The following is a 25,027-nucleotide window of genomic DNA, read 5'->3' on the forward strand; positions in this document are numbered from 1 at the left end:
GCACCCTGGGGAGAGATAAAGAATCCTGCAAACCTGGCATCCTGCTACTGTTTCTGGCAGCTAAGATCACTGTTCACTATGTATGCTACCCCCACCTCTGGCGTAGCTTTGCAGGTATGTCTACCTTGCCTGAAAGTCAAAGTCACTCAATCATGTCCAACTCTTTGTGACCCTATGAACTATACAGTCCATGGATTCTCCAAGTCAGAATACTGGAGTGGGTAGCCTTTCCCTTCTCCAGGGGATCTTCCCAACCCAGGGATCGAACCAGGTCTCCTGCATTGCAGGTGGATTATTCATCAGCTGAGCCACCAGGGAAGCCCTACCTTGCCTAGTGCCAACCATGAAGGAAGACAAGGCTTGGAGAATGACCATGCTTAATGTCCAAATCCAACCTGACTGGCAACCTTGGTGAGGTCTCACAGGGATGTGTACACTGAGATGAAAAGTTGTAAGGTAGAAAAGCCAACCTTCATTAGTTACTTAGATCTTTCAAACAATCCTCTAGTCAGTTACCTAATTTCATGACTTATAAATTTTTTTAAAACATTTAATGTATTCTAAGTGGAAACCGTTGTTGAAACACGTGTGTATTTACAGATCTGCTATTCTACTCCTTAACATTAAGTTCTATTTAAAACAGATTGTTAAATCTTTAGATGAATTCATTCCTTATTAGATACTTCAAGTGAAGTGTTACGTATAATTTATGTGCACATTTTGGTGCAATTTCTGTATTCTAGAATCTCTCTGTTTATGCATGTGCATACAAAGAAAACCATTTGTTCTGAGCAAATGTAGGAAAATAAGTTTTACATTGTTAACCTACTGGTGTTAAAGTTATTTCATGGAAACTCATGGAATAGAGACTCTTTCGAGCTAACTAAACAAACACTACAAACTAAACCTAAAGGGATTTCCTAGGTTAGCTAAGGCAAAATTTCATTTATAAAAAGATTTAAATAGACCAATGATTCAACTTATTATGTTACAAAGGACAGAAACTTCTTTAAGTATAGAGCCATACTCACCATGGGCAATGATGATCCATCTTCAAAATACATCTAAAAAGAAACCACACACACAAAATTCAGCATCCCACAAAAGTTTAATTCCAATATGTTATAAAATGAAATACTATTTCAAAAGAGGTGTGGCAGGTAAAATATTGCAAAATTATTTACTTATCTAAAAACTGAATAATAGCAAAAGGCCTCATCTAAAATAAACATTACAGCCAATTCTAGATGATACAAAAATAGAACTTTAAATTCAAAATATACATGCTTTAAGATGTAAATAAAATAACTCATTTTCTAAAAACACAGTATGTTAATATACAACTATTTTATGCTGAAGAAAGTACAAAATGTCAACAGATTTACAGACAGTCTGAATAAGACTTCTCTATTAATGTCCAACCGTAAGACAAGTATATGGTACTGTTTGGTAGATCAAGTATGTAACATCTGACTGTCATGAAGCCAACTGAATTATCTTTATAAAAAGGAAATGAGTCATAGAAATTTTTCTTAACTAGAACTAGCCAAGAATGAGCTGCTAAAATCATGCACTTCATTCAAATCACAAAGAATCTGGGGGAACAGAGACAGCTGATCATGGCCCTTAGCCATACTCGTATTTATGCAAGTGCTGGTCATACCTCCTAAATAAAGGTCTGATAAAAGGAGAAAAGGAAATAATCTGGAAAGCAACAAGAAAAGAAACACATTTAAAAAACCCAGGGGTGTGTAGACATTTTAGAAGCAAACGGTTTTTCTTACTTATCACAGACGGAACAGTGGTGGCAGCGATCTGGTTTTATAAGTTGGCATCTGTCACAATAGCGGATTGCTAGGAACAAAAAGCTCCACTTAGCCTTAGATCTAACAGTGAATTGAATACACAGTTAAACAGCTTTTAATCATTTATCCAAATTTAAATTCTATAAAGCATAATGAATTTAAATTTGATAGAAATGACATATTTGACTGCATAAATACAAAAATGAAATGATTTGACTATAGCCTCAGTTCTCTGCAGAGATTTCCCAAGAATAGATCTTTCGGAGAAATTTTTCTAAGGCTTGCTCAACTATAAATATACTATCTAATTACAAAGTAATCACAGACTTACAAAGGGTACAACCATGTCCATTTTCATCAAAGTAAACAGAATGTCTCCCTTGACTAAACCACTTCATTTCCTGGACTCTGCCAGGATGACTAGGTAAAGGATACAACCACACTTTAGAAGTTTTTCGAGAAAGACATTTTAGAAATTGTGAATAAATTCAACTAGCTGTTTGAATTGGGAAAGAGTCCACATCTTCCCTGTTGGGTGAGATGCAAGATGAGGAATGAGTATTCCAAGAGGTATTTCCACCAGAGAATTTTAATTCTTGTGACTGAAGTCCTGAGCCTTTCTTCTCTAAAACAGACATCAGAGACAGTTATGGATGATTGGAGATGCTCTTTCAGGACACCGGCTTCTAACAGGATGCCCTCAGTCTGCCAAAATTATAGGAGATCTGTTAAGTGGGCAGTACAGTAGGGCCAGCAAAACCAAAAGAGCAAACTTAAAATCTGGAAAACATACTTGCAGGAAGCAATTATCAAGATTATATTAGCTAATATCACAATCTCCTAAAAAAGGAAAAAATTGTTATAAACTAAGAATAAAAAGAGCTTTATTTTTAAGACAACAGGCCTAGAGGGAGTTGTTTTCAATACTGAAATAAGTTCTTAATCACCCCCTTATAACTTTCTTTTTCAGGAATTCCAGAGATGAATGGCATGGCCTGCTCATCTTCTGAATGAAGAAGTCTCACAGGGACACTCCAGGTGAAGCTCTAAAGTATCCCTGGCTCATGCCAGGTATCAAAATGGGAGCAGTGTTGTCCAGAAGGAATATAATGTGAGCCACACGACTACTGTTAAATTCTCTAGGAGCTATGTTAAAAGAAGTAAAAAAAAAAAAAAAAAAAAAGGCGGGGGAGATTAATTTTAATGATATATTTTATTTCACCTAATACATATTTCAACATATAATTATTTTATATTAATTATAAATACATATATTTTATATTAATTATATGCAAATGAAGTGTGTGAACATCAACTGAACCTTTCTGTTGCTTTTAAATAGCCTTTAAAACTTGTTCTGTGTTTCCCACTTATAGTCAAATTTGAAGTTGTCATAATCACAAAAGACTAGTGGTTTCCATAATGGGCAGCATGGGTTTAAAGTCACCCAATTTCCATGTGAGTTTTGTTGGGCAATTGTACATTCTCTCTAAGTGGTGATTATCTCTAAAGTACACTGCGTGTGTGAGGTGAGGATGTACCTTGCAAATTAAAGTGGGTGGTAACTCAAAAATATTTTGAAATTTTTCATTTATAATCTTTTTTTGTGAAAATCTTTTTGTTCACGGTCTTTCAGAAACAGAAATTTAGTCTTATAATTAAAACACACTCCATGTGCCAGATCAGATTCAACTAAAATCATCCCACTGGAATTTAAAGTAAGCCATCTGATTACCATTTTAAAAGTCCTAACAGTGGAGGGGGAATTTTAACTGTCTTTCTTGAATCTTCTGAGAATTTATTCATGTATTATTTATATAATTTAAAACTTTTTTGGTAAATGCTGAAAAGGAAACATTACCAACATCTGTGTGCAAAGTGAACCTAATTACATCACCTCTAATGGTAATCTTCCTAGTCAAAAAGTCTTCAGATATTTTTTTGTAGGAAAGGATCGATAACAAGGGAGAGCTGGAAAAGCAAATAGTCCTCATTAATAAAAATAACTAATAACATAATAGAGTTTGGAGATCCCCATAAGAAATCAGGAGATGGTTGGATCAAAAAAAACACACAGGACAAAAAGAAGTGAGATGAACAGTCTTAACACTTGCCTCACACACCCAAGACTGTACATGGCTGTATTTGCTCTCTATGTATAGCAGTCAATGTAACCTAGGCAGTCACTATTTTTCTCTTTCAGGTCTGGAGGAAAGACCGTGGATCTAGAATGAATGGTAAAACCCTCGATTATATTACTATCCATTTTCTTCAATTCTCTAAGACATGTAAAGTGTGTGGACATCAACTGAGCCTTTCAGTTGCTTCAGTCCATGGCCTTTCTCGGGGTGAGGCAGAAGTTATCTGAACAACCCAGGGGTTTTGGCCGAGGGTGAGGTAAGAAAAAGGACCCTCATATTCCTGCCTTGGGGGCACTGTGGCCCTCCACTGCATGTCTACTCTGCATTCATGATTACCTTTACACCTCACATATTCCAGAGAGAGATTAACCACACCAACATTATCATCTGTTTATTATACTTCCTGTAATTTAGTCTATGACTCTAGTCAGCTAAAAATTGATTTTAGCATGCATCCAGAGGTTTTGCACTAAAAATATAAAGACTATATTAGGAAATTAAGATTCTGTTCCAGATTGTCAAAAATACTGAGAATCATAAGTTCATTCCAGGAGATAGGCATACAATACAAGAGAAGACAGTCTTCAGTTCAGTTCAGTTGCTCAGTCGTGTCTGATTCTTTGCGACCCCATGGACTGCAGCACACCAGGCCTCCCTGTCCATCACCAACTCCCGGAGTTTACTCAAACTCATGTCCATTGAGTCGGTGATGCCATCCAACCATCTTATCCTCCGTCATCCCCTTCTCCTCCCGCCTTCAATCCTTCCCAGCATCAGGGTCTTTTCCAATGAGTCAGTTCTTCGCATCAGGTGGCCAAAGTTTTGGAGTTTCAGCTTCAGCATCAGTCCTTCCAGTGAATATTCAGGACTGATTTCCTTTAGGAAGGACTAGTTGGATCTCCTTGAGGTCCAAGGAACTCTCAAGATTCTTCTCCAACACCACAGTTCAAAAGCATCAATTCTTGGGTACTCAGCTTTCTTTAGAGACCAACTCTCACATCCATACGTGACTACTGGAAAAACCATAGATTTGACTAGATGGACCTTTTTGGCAAAGTAATGTCTCTGCTTTTATAATATGCTGTCTAGGTTAGTCATAACTTTTCTTCCAAGGAACAAGCATCACATAATTCTCACAAGGAGATGACATAAATCCAAAGTGCAGTTGTTTTTAATGAACACTAATACTCTGTTCTGATATGACTTAGTCTTAGTTTGGTGTGTCAAGGGGTCTAGCAGAAAAAGCACTGCACTAGGAATATGGAAACTAGATTTTTGCACCTAATACTGTTACTGCCATTAAATAGTTTTGGAAACTCATGCAGTAATTTACTTTTAGGGGGGTTAAATTTCCTCCATATTAGTTTAGGCCCATCCAATATTCTTGCCTGGAGAATCCCAGGAACAGAGGAGCCTGTTGGGCTGTTGTCTATGGGGTCACACAGAGTTGGACATGACTGACGTGACTTAGCAGCAGCAGCAGCAGCAGCAGGTTAAATATATATACACATATACAGAAACACATTTCTATCTTTGTGGGATAGAATCAGTGGCATAATATCAAATCAGGGAATCACCACTTGCTCACTGACGAGCAGTAAAAACAAACAGGAAAACATCATGTGTGGTACTTAGAGTTATATTGAATTATGATTCTAAAGTGAGTCAGAATTGAATATATACAATATAAAAATATTAATGAGATATTTTGCAGTCCTTTTTTCATCCTAGGTCTTTGAAACTAGTTGTGTATTTTATACTTAGAGTACATCTCAATTTGAATGAGCCACGTTTTAAGTCTCAAAAGCCACATGGAGCTTGTGACCACCGATGTGGGCAGCACACAGCCAAAGTCACAAAGTTTCTGGGTGAGCCTTTGGTGGGAAAGCACCAGTCACCCAAGGGTGTCAGCTTTTTTTTGGTAACATATATTTTTTAAAAGTCTTTACTGAATTTGTTACAATATTGCTTCTGTTTTATGTTTTGGTTTTTTGACTGTTGAGGAATGTGGGATTTTAGCTCCCTGACAAGGGATCGAATCCATAACCCCTGCAATGAAAGGTGTGATCTTAATCACTGGACCACCAGGGAAGTCCCCATGCCTGTCAGTTTTTAAGATAATTACTTGATTGGATAGCTGTTAAATGACCTAAAAAATTTGACCCAAGTAAATGAGATTTATTGGGTTGTATTTGTAAAAAAAAAAAAAAGAAAGAAAGAATTACTATAAATTTTAAAGATAAACTGTACCAATAGCTGAATTAAGTTTTGTATAATTTATACAATAAGTTTTAAACTTATATAAAATTATCAACAATATGTTTATCACATATACTGCTCTTTTGACTTAAGAATAGGCAGGTGTGTAAAACTTTAAAAATGAACAAAACTACAAATGAAGATTTCAGCAGTTCTAACATCTTCACTGAGTCACAACTACGAAGGCAGAATAGAAGTCAAGTCAGTTCTGATTTGGTTGAGATCTCTATGTGATAGCATTTTCAGATTTCCATTCTGTTTTATGGGATTCTATAGAAACAGTTAATAACAATCTGAGCCATAGCACAGTGTGTTTCAATGAGCATTTGAGAGTTTCAAGTACAGATATGCTTTCTAACCGTCACCCCAACCCGTCCTGCTAAAGCGCTCATTGTCCTCTACCTCCAGACATGGTCCTCGTGTAGATGGGGAGGTCTTTGGCTGCTCGCCGAAGGACTTCCTGATGGGCTTCTCCTCTAGGCTCTCTCTCCAGCAATTCTTTCTCTGCATAAGAGAGATGGAACTGTGGAAGAAACTTAAATATTAATCAGTGCTCACAAAGGAATAACATATTGATCTACTATACCCACAAAAAAGGCATTTATAAAATATTAACAGGACATAGCATATATATTCAAAGAGGCAATGGAGTATGAAATCTGGGAAAGTCTATTCATCCTGTAGTTTATAAATCTAGAAAAAGGGAAAAATGATAACCCTTGCTTCCTCAGATCTTTGTGAACCTGAAGAGGAAAAGAGAATGTAAAAGTGTTTTTACAAACTGTAGAGTTCTACCCAAGTATTAGTTATGTTAATAGATGAAATGGCAAAATAAATCAATTAGCTCAATGGATGCAGTTTCCAATCAGTTATAATTAGAAACAAAAATAGAAACAAACACATCAAGCAAGTCTTCTCATGTAGAGGGAGTTTTAACTTAGGGATAATCATTACATGAATTCTTTAGCACTCAAAAGAAGTAGTCTTTAATTTTACTTCTTATACTGCAAATTTTGTCCCACCAATTTAAAAAAATACTTCTTTGAGAAAAATGAAAATCTGTTTGAGTTCCAACTTGATAATCACAAAAAAAAATTTTTTAAGTCTGTTCAAACTCCTATAAATATGCTCTAGGAGACATGTACAAGGATATTCACAGAATCACTGTTTGAAATATAAAAAACTAAACCCAAATGTCCATCAAGGGATAATGGATAAATAACTTGGAGTATAATCCATCCAAATAACTTGAATCCCATATGGCACATAACATTCAATGAACTATCCGGTCCCATCACTTCATGGGAAATAGATGGGGAAACAGTGGAAACAGTGTCAGACTTTATTATTTTGGGCTCCAGAATCACTGCAGATGGTGACTGCAGCCATGAAATTAAAAGACGCTTACTCCTTGGAAGAAAAGTTATGACCAATCTAGATAGCATATTCAAAAGCAGAGACATTACTTTGCCGACTAAGGTCTGTCTAGTCAAGGCTATGGTTTTCCTGTGGTCATGTATGGATGTGAGAGTTGGACTACGAAGAAGGCTGAGCGCCGAAGAATCGATGCTTTTGAACTGTGGTGCTGGAGAAGACTTCAGAGTCCCTTGGACTGCAAGGAGATCCAAGCAGTCCATTCTGAAGGAGATCAGCCCTGGGATTTCTTTGGAAGGAATGATGCTAAAGCTGAAACTCCAGTACTTTGGCCACTTCATGAGAAGAGTTGACTCATTGGAAAAGACTCTGATGCTGGGAGGGATTGGGGGCAGGAGGAGAAGGGGACGACCGAGGATGAGATGTCTGGATGGCATCACGGACTCGATGGACGTGAGTCTGAGTGAACTCTGGGAGATGGTGATGGACAGGGAGGCCTGGCGTGCTGCGATTCATGGGGTCGCAAAGAGACGGACACGACTGAGCGACTGAACTGAACTGAACTGATAGCTGTGTACAACCAGGACTATCAACATACTCATGAACAGATATATAAAATAAACTATTATGCATGTTATTTTTAGGGATATGACAAAAATTATTCATGGGACTTGTTTGGAAACAGTTTTGAGTGATAGAAAATGGATAACATCAAACGAAACAATTATACTGTAATAGTCAAGAAAGGATAGGGTCAATCTAAGAGAAAGTATCTATTAACTTTCAATTCCTCTGCCTAGAACAGTATTCCTCACATTCTCTGGATGGCTCTTTCTCATGCCATCTTCTCAAGGGACCCCCCTGATTCCCTTACTCGCATAGGGACCCTGATAATTCGTCCCTTCCCCTCGCCATATTCTCCATCAGGTCCATGTGAGCTTTGTGTGGCACGCCATAAACTGAATTTCTTTTGTTGGTTCATTTGCCCTTTGTCTCTCTCTTTTACAAGCATGTAACCCCACAAGGGGATTAAGTCTTGGCACAGAGCAAAGTCCTCTGTGAGAACTCTGGAATGGACACAGGAACAAGTACCAGCAGGCCTAAGTCAGAGTGTCAAAAGTTGAGGCAAAAGTTTTTTTATACTCTAGTCTCTAGCTTTCCATTGTCAGAACCCTGATTCTCACAATTCAGGTAGATTTGTCTCCGTTGTTCGTGTCTAAAATTAATTTAAAACCTAGCATTGACAATTAGTAAAAGACTTAATAATAGTCAAAAGGAATAAAAACATCAACATTTTATTACATTTTATACAGAGTTCTGGATCTTTTTAACCTTAGAGGTAAGTTCTGGTAAGTGATGGAACTGGATGGCTCCTCGGTATGTTTAATACTTTTATAAATAAACGTAACACACTGCATCTATCAGGTCCGAAAGACCAAATACTGTTTGGAAGAACTGTTACTTATCTAAGACGGATGTCAAAATACCTAATGCTATCTTGGAATGCACCAAATATGCACTCCCCTTCCTTAGAACACTTTTATGTACAAATGCATGTCACAGATTTGAGGACAGATGACATTTGTAGAACTCTGATGGAATGAAAGATCTCCTGGGGTGTTACCTTTGGATAACAGACACAACCTCCAACCCTCCAGACTGTGGCAGTCCTTTGGCCAGTTAATGCAAGTTGTTTTGCTTTTAAGTAGTTTTATCAATTTTAGAATACTTGGAATTTACCAAAAAATTGAGAAAATGGTATAAGGTTCCCATATATCCTCTCATCAAACTGCTGATATTCCTAATATCGGGGATTAGTATGGTACATTTAGGACAATTAATGAATCAATATGGATACACTGTTATTAACAACAGTTCATAGTTTGTTCAGATTTCCTTAGTTCTTACTGAATATCTTATTTCTCCGTCCCAGGGTCCTGTTGAAGATACCACTGTACATTTGTTGTTCACGTTTCCTTAAGTTCCTCTTGGCTATAACATTTTCTCAGATTTTCCTTGTTTTTATTGAGCTTAATGATTTTGAATAGTACTGCTGAGGTATTTTATAAAGGTGCTTCTCTACTGGAATCTTTCTGATGTTTTTCAGATGATTAGACTGGGGTTACAGGTTCTGTGGAGGAAGACCACAGAAGCAAAGTGCCATTCTTATCAAGAGAACATACAATCAACGTGACTTAGAACTGTTGATGGTGACTTTAATCACCTGGCTGAGGAGGTGTTTTTCAGGGTTCTCCACTGTAAAGTGAATCATTATTTCCCTATCTCATCCTGTAGTCTTTGGAAGGAACTTACTACAGGCAGCCTGAATTTTACAAAGTGGGGATTTATTCCTCCCCTCCTGAGGTCTATGGTCCATAGGGTCGCAAGAGTCAGACCCGACTGAGCAACGTCGCATGCGTGCATGCATCGTGGTGGTGATTTAGTCACTAAGTCACGTCTGACTCTTGTGACTCCATGGACTATAGCCCACCAGGCTTGCCTGTCCATGGGATTTCCCAGGCAAGAACACTGGAGCAGATTGCCATTTCCTTCTCCAGGGGATCTTCCTGACCCAGGGATCAAACCCAGCTCTCCTGCATTGCAGGAGGATTCTTTACAGACTGAGCCACCAGGGAAGCCATTGAGGGCAGAGTATCTACATAAATTATTTGGAATTCTTCTGTAAAAGATATTTCGTTTTTCCACTTATTTATTCATTCAATCATTTCTGAATACTGAGAAATACAAAGATATTTATTTTATACTTTGAGTTGTGTGCGTGTGTGTTTAGTGCCTTCAGTTGTGTCTGACTCTTTGCGACCCTTGGGACTGTAATCCGCCAGGCTCCTCTGTCCACGTGGTTCTCCAGGCAAGAATACTGGAGTGGGTTGCCCGTGCCATTTTCCAGGGGATCTTCCTGGCCCAGTGATCAAACCGGTGTCTCCAGAATTTCCTGCATAGCAGGCAGATTCTTCACCGCTGAGCCACCGGTTGTAACTGAATGCTATTTTATTTATTTTCCTGCTCAAAGTGCTCCAGCTTTGGTAACTGTGACATTTTCAACTGGATCCTATGGCCCTTGGACATATCACCATCATTATATTTTATTTTATAGAGTACTTCTTTACTTTATGGCATGATAAGATGCTTCTGGCTCATCTTCAAAATCTCCTGCCCTAGTTCTAGAATTAGCCGTTTCTATAAGGAGTTCTTCTTCCTTTTATTGGAGAATGATATCAGAAATCAATATTTGGAATCAAATACAGTTTTCAGATAAAAGGAGAGTATGATTTTAAAAGGATGTACAAACTAAGAAAAAAGCAAAATCTAATAACACACAGAAAACTCAGAGAATTGTATTTCCCTTTTTACTAGTTGTTCCTGACTTAAGAAGAAAAGAAACATATCACCTCATCAGTACCTAAAATGTCCAAATTAAAACATAAAACATTTTTCCTATTAAATCGGAAACTTTTCTTAAGAACAGCACACAGTGTGCCAAGTTGGAAATTGCTACGATCCTTTTGGGAAACAATTTGGCAAGTGACTTAAATTTCCTTTGTCTAGAAATTCTACCTCTGATAACTTACATTAAGGAAAATAACCCCAAATATGAGTAAAGCTCTATGAATAAACATATTAATAACACTATAATATGAAAAGCTGGGATCAGCCTAAAACTCCAATGTTTCAGTGAGAATATCATGTTGTTATTAAAAATGGTAATTGTACTTAAAAATAAACCAATGAAGAACTATTACATGAAAAAAATAAGAGTATGTGCCCTCTAAATACAACTAGGAAAAATAACTAGAAAGAAATTCAGAATAGAAACTGGCTGAATTAGTGTGGTGGGATTTGTTTTTTTCTTTTTCTTCCTACTCATCATTTTCAAAATATTATTTAGTATGGTTATATTATTTTTATATTGGAAGAAAATCTTATGAATTGAAAACTTATATTCTCTCAATAGTGACTTGAAGATATTTACATTATTTTCTTCTATTTTCTCTTCTCCTACATTTAAAATCTCATTTCCAAAGGGCAGCTGAAGTCCAGGGCCATCATTTTATAAGTGAGGGTTCTCAGGCTGCTGATCAGTTAAAAGACTGGCCCAAGACCTTGCATTTTATTAATGGAATAAGATTATTAGCCAGCAGACAAGGACTCTTTATTTCATGACAATGGTCTCCAAACTCTTTTGATCATGTAACCCTATCAGTAAAAGAATAATTGGAGACTGTACTGCTAGTATATGCATATTTAGTCATACGTATATATTATTAGCTAATATATTATGTACCTTATATATGAAATTTTTAAAAAAGGAGTTGATGTATGGCAAAACCAATACAATATTGTGAAGTGAGTAGCCTCCAATTAAAATAAATAAATTTATATTAAAAAATAAATAAAATAAAATTTACCTTTTAACTTAAAAAAAATAAATAAAGTGTAAAATATGAATAGAGATTTTGCTAAGTTTTTCCTCTATACTCCAACTGATGTCCTGAGCACCCTTCTCTCCGAATACAGTGTCTACTCTTTTTGCTAGAGCATAGCGTAGGGACAAGAGTGCAGCTGTGAAGGTCAAAAAGACTTTGCTTTGAATGTTAGCTCTGCCATATGCTAGCAGGAGATAATGAGGAACCAGAAAAGGAGACCATGAAGGAGCTGCCACTGTGCATAAAAATAAAATTATTTCCATGAGAAAGGAGGAAAGAAAATTCTGGAAAGAAAATAATGGCATGGTTAACAGCAAAGGACATATAATTAAGAGTTAGTAGAGTATAAAGAAAGAAGTCCAAAATCTGGACAAGTCATCGTTACCAAGCCAGGGAGTCCAGCCTTTTCCCTGTGGGGTGGGCAGAGTCCCTGAGTAGCCAGAAGCAGCAGAGTGAAAAAGTCAGGCCTCAGCTTCAGAATGAAGGATGGATTTCTGCAGGATCCTCGGAATCCTGGAGTGAGGGCAAGACTGGCAGGGATGACTGCCACAGAGAAAACTGCGATGTGTCAAGACGAGAGGGATGACTGAGCCTCCAAATTAGGGCAGTGAGGGAAAGTAAAGGGAAAGGGGCCGGAACTGAAAGAGAAGAATGAGGAAGTGGCACATTTCCAGAATGTGGGTGCTGGGGGAGGGGCGCAGATGCCAAGCTTCTGGCTCGAATGACGACGTGGTTGGCAGTGGCATGAACACACGTAAGAAACAGATGAGTCATGGTTTGGGGAAGGAGAGGGTGGTGACTTCGGTCTGTGATGTGCTGTGTCTGTGGTGTCAGTGCAATGATCAAGGACTTGTGTTTGGCAGGGAGATACAGAAGTTTGAAATCCATGGGAGAGGTCAGGCTAGAAACAGATGTGGAAATTGTGTCAACACAGAGGTTATAAGCAAACTACCGGAGTGGATGAGATGATCTAGCTAAAAGTCAGTTTTTTCATTCAAACCTACAATTCAGGCTATGATGAAGGCAAGAAAGATGATAGGAAGGGAAAAAACATGGTAGGAGGGAGGAAAAAGAGGTAGGGAAAGAAAGTGAGAAAAGAAAGGAAAAGGCTACCTCTTGGCACTCTAGACCAAGCCTGCTATGAATGCTATGCCAATATCTGTGGTTTTATTTTTAATATCCTTTCTCAGTTCACACAGCGTATTTACTGGCCTTTTTGACCACAGCTGCATTTCAAACAGATTACTTCAGGAAATAATTCACAGTGATGCTTAGACCTCTTTCTTTCTTTCTTTTTTTTTTTTTTTTTCAGGTTAGCCTACTAAAACCACACTATTATTATTGGAGCAAAGTTTATTTCTATTCAACATCTATGTACTAGACTAAGTGTCAAGGATATAACAATGAGTAAAATATAGCCCTTTGCCTCAAGGACATTTAACCAGGATTAAGAACCCAGAAACAAAAAGTTAGCCAGAATGATCTTTTCAAAATGCGTATTTGAACAAATAACTTTATTTAAAACCTTCTGAGCTGAGACTGTTAGATGTTCCTCAGTATCGACTCTGTCCTTTTAACATGGTTAATGTGCAGTGAAAGTCACTCAGTCATATCTGATTTCTTTGCACCGCCACGGACTATACAGTCCATGAATTCTCTGGGCCAGAATACCAGAGTGGATAGCCTTTCCCTTCTCCAGGGGATCTTCCCAACCCAGGGATCAGACTCAGGTCTCCTGCATTGCAGGCAGATTCTTTACCAGCTGAGTCACAAGTGAAGCCCAAGAATACTAGAGTGGGTAGTCTATCCCTTCTTCAGCGGATCTTTCTGACCCAGGAATCAAACTGGGGTCTCCTGCATTGCAGATGGATTCTTTACCAACTGAGCTATCAGGGGAGCCCCATGGTTAACATGGCCACTGAGAATAAAGACCAAACTCCAGTCTTCTGTGCAACCAAATGTGGCCATGTAACCAGCTGAATTCTAAATATAAGTGGAAATGGCATTGGCAAATTTTCAAAAGTGTCCTTAAGAAAAAGACATTTACTTCCACTCCTCTTTTTCTACTTTCTTTGGTCTGCTGCCTGGAATGTAGACATGATGGCTGGAACTGAAGCAGCCATTTTAGGTCAAGAAGTAATGCTGGGAATAGATGCTATATATGTCAGAGTAACAGGAGAGGAGCCTGGGTGCCCAGCAGCTGTAGAGTAGCTACAGACTTTGAAAGCGGGAAAGATTAGGTAAGTGGTTATTTTATTCTTGTTGTTTCTGGTAGCTGACAGCCAACTAATGAACCACTAATATGATGACTATAATAGAAACACGTCTACCTTCAGCTCTATCTTTCTATCAACCTATCTACCATCCATCCATCCTTATGTCTGACCCCAAAGTAGAAGTGGAACATATAACATATTTAATATTGTAAATATAATACTTATACAGTGGAAAAATAATATTTGCCAAGTAAAAATTCAACTATTTAACATATTAACATAAAAAAAACCACTAGGCTCAATAGGTTTGCAATATTAATAAAAAGACATAAAATTCATTCTTTAGACAGCAATATTTCAGATTTCCATCTTTAGCAGATAAACTATACTAATATTTTAACTTACTTCTTTTGAAGGATTCATTGGTAATGTAAAGATAGTTTTCCAATACGACCAGACAAACATTGCAAAAAGTAGATGATAAGCAATCAGGCACACAACTGAAATGAGAGAAACAAAATGATCACTGTAGTACGCGAGTACACACTAAAACCATGGTATTCACAAAAGGTATGCTTGTTCTAAAATAATCAAATAATTTAATTATTTAGTTACCATCCTATGATCAGAACCCTCCCATCTGTAAACAGGTCCATCTATTGGCAAAATAGCTACAGGGACCTCTCTTAAATTATAAAAATAAGGAAGTTATGCCTGCAACTTTAAGCTATACACACAGTGTTAAACAAATGTTATAACATTCAGGCTTTAATAACTTTGCTTCACTAACAAAGAATAGCAAAAGCAAAATAAGCTATTTGCTTATTTTGCTCAGCCTGAGTCAAATCTGGTGGCCCTGTTTCAGCAACCACAGTTTTAACCAGAGATCATCTGAACAAAGAGAAAATTCCTCCAAGAGGAGCTTAAGTTTCTTATTGATCACATGTGATGATTAAGAAAAGCATTCTGAATATTCTTCTTAGATACTGCACACAAACACACTCCATGTTGTGTTTTGGTCTTGAAACCCTATGTAAATCTAAAATATTAATTTGGTACCCAGTGTATTGGAGAATACATTAATATATAACTTAATTGTGTAGAAAAAATATGTAAATTTAAAATATAGCATGTTTGGTATTTTTAAACCTTAACAGCAATTTCAGCTTTTTAAAGGACGATGATATTTCTGTTACAGAATCATTAAAACATCCAACTATTTAATAAGGCACGTAAAATCGGTGTGAGATGATCAAGGAATAGAGCCAATGGTCTTTTACATGAATTATGTAGGTGACTCAGGCACGAGGTCATACTCTGTGTGGAAACAGGAGATAGTTGATATTCCTGTATCTGGAAGCCACAAAAGTCTCTGGCACAATGACTGCCGTTTCAGGCCAGAGGTCTCTGCTAAGTGTCTCAGAGAATTCAGCCTGAGATGTCTTTTTACCCCATCTTGACTTCAACATTCTCAAAGTATCATTTATTAATCAAATATAAATGAATGCTATTTATTTTCTCAAACGATCTTTAAAATTTCAGATCTAAAGCAATGATGTATCTTACCTTGTTCTCCAATGTTTTCCATGGACACTACAGAAATAGAGAAAAGAGATGGGCAATATGTTATATGAAGCTTATAGCAAACACAGGGCCTGAAAGAGACATAAGATCTTGAGTAGGTTAATAATTTAGCTCTTTCCAAGCCAACGTTCTTTAAGTATTTGTTAGACTGTTTAGAGGAGAGGTGAGCATTGTGGAAGAGGTGGGGAGGGGAGGCTGGGCCTTCAGCCAGGCCCCGCTAGGCATCCCAGCCTTGGCTCCCATGCAGGAAAGACACCCCATCAAGCGGCCCTGCTGAGTCTTCCTCCTTTATTGATTGGTTTCTCAGGTTTCAACTACAGAGTTCAGATAAAGGTTCGCTAGCTCATCACACTCCCAGAGACACCGATCGCTCTTTGTAAGTTGGCAGCCACTGAGTTAGTGCTCCAGAAGGAAAAAAAAAAAAATCATGTCCACTGTATAGATCTCTCTTGCCGGATTTCTGAAAGTACAAATTCTTACGCCCAATGGCTAACTGCTCCCTATGATATAACGAGGGGCCTGAGAAACTGCCGTCTCTGAGGGGCTGCGGTGAACACTGCAAGGTGGCAGGTAGATGAGGACTGGGACCGCAGAGCTCAAACCGGCTGGGACAAGAAACCCAACTCTGTAACCCTAGATGTTTTCTTTCTTTCTGTTTTTGTTTTTGCCATTTAAACTTTTTATTTTATATTCCAGTATAGCTGACTAACTGCTGTGATAGTTTCCGGTGGACAACAAAGGGACCCTGCCACAAATATACAAGTATCCATCCTCTCCCAGCTAGAGAAGGAAATGGCAACCTACTCCAGTATTCCTGCCTGAGAAATCCCATAGACAGAGCACAGAGGAGCCCGGCAGGCTACAGTCCCTGAGTGTGCAGGAGTTGGACATGACTTAGCGGCTAAATCACCGATCACTCTCATTCTGCCGCAAACCCCCTCCCATCCGGGCTACCATATAACATTGAGCAGAGTTCCCTGTGCTATGCTCCCCGAAGCAAACCATAGGTCCTTATTGTTTATCCATTAAAAAATAGCAGTGTGTAAATGTCCATTCCAAACTCCCTAACTACCCCTTCCGCTCATCCTTCCCTCTTGGCGGCTGTAAGTTCTCTAAGTCTTCTGTATTGTCCGCCTGCTTTGTTTCCCACGCGGTCTCCCTCCATTTGTACTAAAGTCTTTGGGATACGGTCTGCCTTATCTCAGTAGTAGCAAGTCTAGATTCGACTTTGTTTCCTGATGCATTTTTGTTCCTATTCAGCTATTAAAAGGCAGACAGGATTTTCAGTCTTTGTCCTGGAGTATAATTTCATTTGCATTAGGAACATGGGAATCAGAGGGTAATGCTGTGAGAGACTTTTAAGATTACCTGATCAGACCAAACTCCTTCCCAGGAGGGCGACAGTTCAGTCATTTCTAGAGCCAGTGGGAACCACAGTTTTGGAGAGCAGCCCATTCTCTTACTGGACTGATTTAAGAACGACTGTTAAGATCAGGGTGTGCCGAAATGAGCCTCTTGTGGATCCTACCTATGATATCCAGGCTTCCAATCTGTAGCTATAAACAGAAAATCTAAAAGGCAGATCTTCATATGTTCTTTTTTAGCCCCCAAAATAGACAATTTCCAGGTTTCTCACCAATCTTGATGTGGCTCCTTTAAATATTTCCTGATCTTTCAATTTCTGCTAATGTTCCTGATCCCCAGGACGGGACAGGCAGAAGAGATGATCTTTGACTTACAAATGGCCTGTAACACAAGTGTGCTTGCCCATCAGAGGCGAGAGGGAGTCAGAGGGCACTTTCTCACAGAATCCCTAAAGTGGCTGATGTAGGGCAGAGGAAGGACAGAGCTGTCTTTTCTGTCCGACCCCATGACTCCCGTCATGCATTTCTCTGTGGGCCCTGACTTCCCCTTCTTCAAAATGCTCTAAAATTGACTACAGTTCTTCCTTGGATCAAAACTTCTACCCCTGCAGCTAATCGAAGGAATTGCAAAAGCAATTTGAATCCATTTGTGCATTTATGTATGAATGACCCTTAATGACCATTCCAGAGGTTCTGGTGTTTTAAAGAAAATGTGTTTGCTAACCCATGACTCTAGTTGTCAGAACTGAAACAGTAAAACAAAATGACATTAAAAAAAAAAAAGAAAAAGTATGATCAGTATGAGGTAATACGTTTTTTGTCCCAGGCTGTTAATATATTCTGGATATGCATTCAAAGATATTTTCTGTCCTTCACAGCTTGCTTTTCTTTAATGTACTTCAAAATTCACAGATTTTTTTTTTCAGTTAAATGAGTTACTCGTGGATGCATGTTTGTGGAAAATAATCCTGATAAAATTTATAGAGTAAAACGTGAAAGTCCAAAAAGGTTGTATCAATTATACTCCACAAAATTCTGGAGCCTATCAAATTTCCTATGAATGTAAAATGTCTTTAATTTTTGTCAACATTTTGGCCAAAGTAAAAATCACTGTTTTAGTATTCATTTCCCTGATTACTGGTGAACTTTTAAAAATAATTTTTATTAAAAAAATTAAATGATTGGTTTTTCCTATCTCTTCTGATTTTTTCTATCTCTTTTCTTTTACTTTTTGAGAGCCTTTTATATACTCTGTGAAGTAATCCCATATTTGTTACATATATTCTAAATAAAGTTGTGTATAACTACTTTCAAATGACTTAATAAATACTAGTAAAAATAAACAATCTGCCTGCAATGCAGGAGACCTGGGTTTGATCCCTGGTTCGGGAAGATCCCCTGGAGAAGGAAATGGCAACCCACTCCAGTATTCTTGCCTGGGGAATCACATGGACGGAGGAGCCTGATGGGCTACTGTCTATAGGGTCACAAAAAGTCATACACGGCTGAATGACTAACACGTTCTTTAAATAGCAGTGCCAAAACGTTGAAACTGACCTATGTCACTAACATATATATGGACCACACTTGGTTGCGCTTTATTATACTGAGGAAACTGATGTTCTTGCAACCATGTTTACCTCATTATGAGGTCAATGGTTTATCTTGTAATCTTTTTCTTTTTGCTGCACCAAGCATCCCTGACCAGGGATCAAACCCAAGGCCCCTCCCCCACCCCCTCCACACTGGAAGCTTGGAGTCTTAACCACTGGACCACCTGGAAAGTCCCTGTCTTGTAATTTTCAACTTAGGGAAGGAGCTGTCAGTTTCAATATCCTTTCTTATGACAAAACCACATAGAATACAATGTATTTTCTATTTTGTTCATAAATAACCGTTTAAGGTTATTTACTCATGTTTCTAATACATATATATTAATATATAAAGACAATATATGGAAAATACAGGCTCAATTTTGGAAAAAATAGATGTTAAATGTATTTTAATTATTTATATCAATGTGAGAATTAAATAACAATACTGATCATATTTATGACAGATCTTCCAAAAATAATACTGGATTTTAATGTGAATTTTGAGTTTTATCCAGTATTACTTATTTCACAGATTTCAGTTTGGTCTGTTTAAAAATTAGGCTGATACTTATTCTCCAACTGCACACATATAGAAATTTCAAATCTCTTATATATATCTTTACTATATTTTCTAATAACCAGTTTTTGAGGTAAATGAACATAGCTATTTATATTTTTATTAAAAGAAAATGGAGACAGATGAGCTTTACTACAAGTCATAATGAGCAGCATATTAGTTATTTCTATCTGAGATTTTTGTTTTCAATTTTTAAGTTTTATGCATGTGACAAAAATATTATGACTCTGGGTTCTGCTGGATCTTATTAAAATTAGTTCCTCTTTCAAGCAAAACAACTAGCACAGAGCATCTGTCTCATAAATGTTTGCTGAATAAAAACATTGACAAACAGAAGTAAACATCATGAATTTGAATCACATAAAAGTGGAATTCCAATGCAGACCTATGAGAAACAATTCTTTCTTCTGTGGACTCAAAAATTTCAAGAACAGAGTTACTTTTTTTACCTGTCATCTTAGCACACTGTAGAAACTCAACTAGTAATCTGCAAAACCAAAAGCAATCTACCTGCAATGCCTGCTGGCCTACACCCCCAGATGTGAAGACAACACCTCATTACACAAAGGAGGGACAGAAGACCAAGTGGTCCTGATCCCCTAAAAAAGGAAAATCTTGAAGAAGGCATTGGTTTCAACTGGGCTTCAAGCAACTTTAAAAGAAGACAGAAAGGTTTTATACGTTTATAAGGGTTTTGCCTCTTAATTTTGAGTTTTCCTTAGTATCTTATTTTTTAATAGGTCAGTGTGTCAAAATGAAAAAGACTTACTAAGCATAACAGAACTAAAGAGCAAAGACTCCAGATGAAGACAGGCAAAGCCCTACTCCATCTCTGCCTCCTGCTAGTTTCACAGTGATCCTATTGAACAGATATTCCATCACGAAGTGAGTGTAGGAGTAACAAATGCAGTATTACTAGAGCTGCTGTGGAATTAAAAGAGGTAATAAGTGTAAAGCACTTAGCACAGCCTGGCACACAGTAAGCCTTCCAAATATACCAGCAATTATAATACATGACAGTTAATTTTGTGAATACTAACTATAAAAGATGTCATATAGGAAAAGGGCCCACAAATGAAGAAAAACTACAAAGAGACAAGTTATATTTGTACAAACCTCTGAAAGACATCCATGCAAACAGACTTTACAAAGTGAAAAAAAAAGGTGAAAAAGGACTTAGATTTCATATCTTGCCTTTAATCTAGATGTGTCATTTCAGAAACCTGGTAGTAGAAACAAAGATGGTGGGACTCATCCTTACAGAGGGTGACGAGGAGACACAAAAACCCTATTGCTGATACGGCAGTCAGTCCACACGAGACCTTCGTGTGGGGACAAGACCTGTTTTGGATGTGACACCATCTGTTCAACATAACGAATAAAAACAATGACTTAAAAAAGTGCCTACATCTTATAATCATTCCCGAGAATTAGATGTCGTTTACAGTTGGCAATATGAGCACCACTGTTCTCACACTAAAATACTTCCCCTGCCCATATCTGGTGGCCACCTAAATACACAGGACAGTCACACTGTGGGACATGATTTTAATTTTCATTTCAGAAGTGTATCTGCCTAATTTTATCTTGGATTAGCCTAATTTCTTTCTGGTTTCTTAGCCTACAATGATAATACTTTGCTTTGGAGATTTCTAATTTTCCAATTAAAACTCCTCCTTGATTAATTGCAGTACAATGAGGAAACAAGACCTCTGCCTTGTTGAAAGAGCCTAAAGAATAAAAGTACTTTCTTGGCACTGGTGGTATATTGGAAGAGAGAGAGTAGGAATGATAAATTATTACCAGTGTTAGCAAGAATGTTCCTTTTGGCAAGAGTCAAATAAAAGCTTTTAAGAATTACATCTTAGAACCTGGAACCATCAAGAAACGTCAAGGCTGGTCGACTGGGTATCCAGTTGTGTCTTCCGGCTGCACTTTCTACAGCTTAACCCACTTCCTCCCTCATCAATCATTCCTCTAAGAAACAAACTGCAATGTTAGCGAAAAGGCTGACTGCTCAGCTATCAGGTTAGAACTGATGTGTGATACTTTTGTTGTAGTATTGATCCTTAAGAAATTCTTGTGTAAAAATCAAACAGGTAAAACCAAGGATGAAGAGTCAGACTGTCAGCCAAAGTAGTAACCCCTAACATACCAAAGGGTGACAAACTGCTTCTTGTTCCAAACCTGGCTTAAGTAAACAGCCTTGAAAAATACAAACCAAAAAAAAAAAAAAAAAAAGATACACCTCACTTATCTCTTCTGCGTGAATTATCAAATTACATTTAATCCAAGGGTCAGTAAACTACAGTTCTCAATCCAAATACAGCCAGCCACCTGTTTCTATAAACAGAGGGTTTTGGAACACAGACACATTCCTTCATTGGCACAGCTATCTCTCTGCTGCAGTGGAGAGCTGGGTAGTTGTGACAGGCAGAGTATAGCCTGCCCAGCCCTCTATAGAGAAAGCTTTTCAACCCCTGTATGTTCGTTCTCCAGGGAAACAGAACCACAACACTATGAGACTAGATATCAATTACAAGAAAAAAAAACTGTAAGAAACACAAACACATGGAGATTAAACAATACGTTTCTAAATAACAGTTTACTGAAGAAATCAAAAGGGAAATCAAAAAATTCCTAAAAACGAATGAAAATGAAAACATGACAACTCAAAACCTATGGGACGCAGCAAAAGCACTTCTAAGAGGGAAGTGAAAGTGCAAGTCGCCCAGTTGTGTCCTGCCCTTTGCGACCCCATGGACTATACAGTCCATGGAATTCTCCAGGCCAGAATACTGGAGTGGGTGGTCTTTCCCTTCTCCAGGGGCTCCTCCCAACCCAGGGATGGACCCAGCTCTCCCACACTGTATGCGGATTCTTTACCAGCTCAGCCACAAGGGAAGCCCTCTAAGAGGGAAGTTTATACCAACTCAAGAAACAAGAAAAACATCGACTAGGCAACCTAACTTTACACCTAAAATGACTGGAAAAAGAAGAAGAACAACAACAAAGCTCAAAAGTAGCAGAAGGTAAGAAATCATAAAAAACAGAGCAGAACTAAATGAAAAAGAAATGAAAGAAACAATAGTAAAGATTAATAAAACTAAAAGCTGGTTCTTTGAGAAGATAAACAAAATAGACAAACTTTTAGCCAGACTCATCAAGAAAAAAAAAGAGAAGAATCAAGTAAACAAATTTAGAAATGAAAAAGGAGAGGTTACAACAGACAATGCAGAAATACAAAGGATTATAACAGACTATTATGAGCAACTATATGACAATAAAATGGATAACCTGAAGAAATGGACAGATTTTCAGAAAAGTTCAATCTTCCAAGACTAAACCAGGAAGAAATAGAAATTATGAACAACCCAATTGCAAGCACTGAAATTGAAATTGTGATTAAAAATTCTCCCCAAAAACAAAAGCCCAGGACCAGACAGCTTCACAGCTGAATTCTATCCAACACTTAGAGAAGAGCTAATACCTAGCCTTCTGAAACTCTTTCAAAAAATTTCAGAGGAAGGAACACTCCCAAACTCATTCTATGAGGCCACCATCACCCTGATACCAAAACCAGACAAAGATAACGCAAAAAAGAAAACTACAGGCCAATATCACTGATGAACATAGATGCAAAAATCCTCAACAAAATTCTAGCAAACAGAACTCAACAATACATTAAAAAGCTCATACACCATGATTAAGTCGGGTTTATTCCAGGGATGCAAGGATTCTTCAATATATGCAAATCAATCAATGTGACACACCATATTAACAAATTGGAAGAAAAAATCATATGATAATCTCAATAGATACAGAAAAAGCCTTTGACAAAATTCAGCACCCATTTATGATTGAAACTCTTCAAAAAATGGGCACAGAGGGAACCTACCTCAACATAGTAAAGGCCATGTATGATAAGCCCACAGCAAACATTATTCTCAATATTCCCCCTAAGATCAGGAACAAGACAAGGGTGTCAACTCTCACCACTATCATTCAACATAGTTTGGGAAGTCCTAGCTATGGCAATCAGAGAAGAAAAAGAAATAAAAGGAATCCAGATTTGAAAAGAAGAAGTAAAGCTCTCACTGTTTGCAGATGACATGATACTATACGTAGAAAATCCTAAAGATAATATCAGAAAATTACTAGAGCTAATCAGTGAACCTAGCAAAGTCGCAGGATACAAAATCAATACACAGAAATTACTTGCATTCCTATATACTAACAATGAAAAATCAGAAAGAGAAATTAAGAAATCAATTCCATTCATCATTGCAACAAAAAGAATTCAATATCTAGGAATAAACTTACCTAAGGAGATAAAAGAACGGTACATAGAACATTATAAGACACTGATGAAAGAAATCAAAGATGACATAAACATGGAGAGATATTCCATGTTCCTGGGTAGGAAGAATCAATATTGTGAAAATGACTATACTGCCAAATGCAAACTACAGATTCAATGAGACCCCTATCAAATTACCAATGGCATTTTTCACAGAAGTAGAACAAGAAATTTCACACTTCATGTGAAAACACAAAAGACCCCAAATAGCCAAAGCAGTCTTGAGAAGGGAGAACAGAGCTGGAGGAATCAACCTTCCTGACTTCGGATTCTACTACAAAGCTATAGTCATCAAGACAGTGTGGTACTGGCACAAAAACAGAAATACAGACCAATGGAACAAATAGAGAACCCCAAAATAAGCCCATGCACCTATGGGTACCTTATTTCTGACAAGGTAGGCAATATACAATGGGGCAAAGTTAGCCTCTTCAATAAGTGGTGTTGGGAAAACTGGACAGCTACATTTAAAAGAATGAAATTAGAATACTTCCTAACACCATACACAAAGATAAACTCAAAATGGATTAAAGACCTAAATGTATGCACAAAAACTATAAAACTCTCAGAGAAAGACATAGGCAGAATACTCGATGACATAAATCAAAGCAAGATCCTCTATGAACCACCTCCTAGAGTAATGGAAATAAAAATAAAAGCAAACAAGCCAACAAAGGTCCGTCTAGTCAAGGCTATGGTTTTTCCAATGGTCATGTATGGATGTGAGAGTTGGACTGTGAAGAAAGCTGAGCACCGAAGAATTGATGCTTTTGAACTGTGGTGTTGGAGAAGAATCTTGAGAGTCCCTTGGACTGCAAGGAGATCCAACCAGTCCTTCCTAAAGGAAATCAGTCCTGAATATTCATTGGAAGGACTGATGCTGAAGCTGAAACTCCAATACTTTAGTCATCTGATGCAAAGAACTGACTCATTTGAAAAGACCCTGATGCTGGGAAAGATTGAAGGTGGGAGGAGAAGGGGATGACAGAAGATGAGATGGTTGGATGGCATCACCGACTCAATGGACATGAGTTTGAGAAAGGTCTGGGAGTTGGTGATTGACAGGGAAGCCTGGCGTGCTGCAGTTCATGGGGTTGCAAAGAGTTGGACATGACTGAGTGACTGAACTGAACTGAACAAGTGGGACCTAATTAAATTTAAAAGCTTTTGCACAGCAAAGGAAACTAGAAACAAGGTAAAAAGACAACCCTCAGAAGAGGAGAAAATAATAGCAAGTGAAACAACAGACAAAATATTACTTTCCTAAGTATACAAGCAGGTCATACAACTCAATACCAGAAAAACAA

At 37.7% G+C, this 25,027-nt stretch overlaps 1 protein-coding gene across 2 annotated transcripts in view; it reads right to left on the reverse strand.

Annotated features, from left to right (window-relative positions):
- ZDHHC2 (zinc finger DHHC-type palmitoyltransferase 2) overlaps nt 1-25,027 on the reverse strand; it is a 66,407-nt gene that overhangs the window by 19,052 nt on the left and 22,328 nt on the right. For both annotated transcript variants that reach the window (XR_011253532.1, XM_069573334.1), the window contains exons 2-6: nt 15,807-15,833; nt 14,646-14,740; nt 6,608-6,728; nt 1,785-1,854; nt 1,032-1,064 (exon numbers count right to left, since the gene is read on the reverse strand). Coding sequence is in view for 1 of the 2 variants with exons in the window: in XM_069573334.1 (XP_069429435.1) it covers nt 1,032-1,064; nt 1,785-1,854; nt 6,608-6,728; nt 14,646-14,740; nt 15,807-15,833 (346 nt within the window). In the remaining variant the exon portion in view is untranslated. The remainder of the gene's footprint in view (nt 1-1,031; nt 1,065-1,784; nt 1,855-6,607; nt 6,729-14,645; nt 14,741-15,806; nt 15,834-25,027) is intronic.

The sequence above is a fragment of the Ovis canadensis genome, chromosome 26, assembly GCF_042477335.2.
Source record: "Ovis canadensis isolate MfBH-ARS-UI-01 breed Bighorn chromosome 26, ARS-UI_OviCan_v2, whole genome shotgun sequence".
Lineage (NCBI taxonomy): Eukaryota > Metazoa > Chordata > Mammalia > Artiodactyla > Bovidae > Ovis > Ovis canadensis.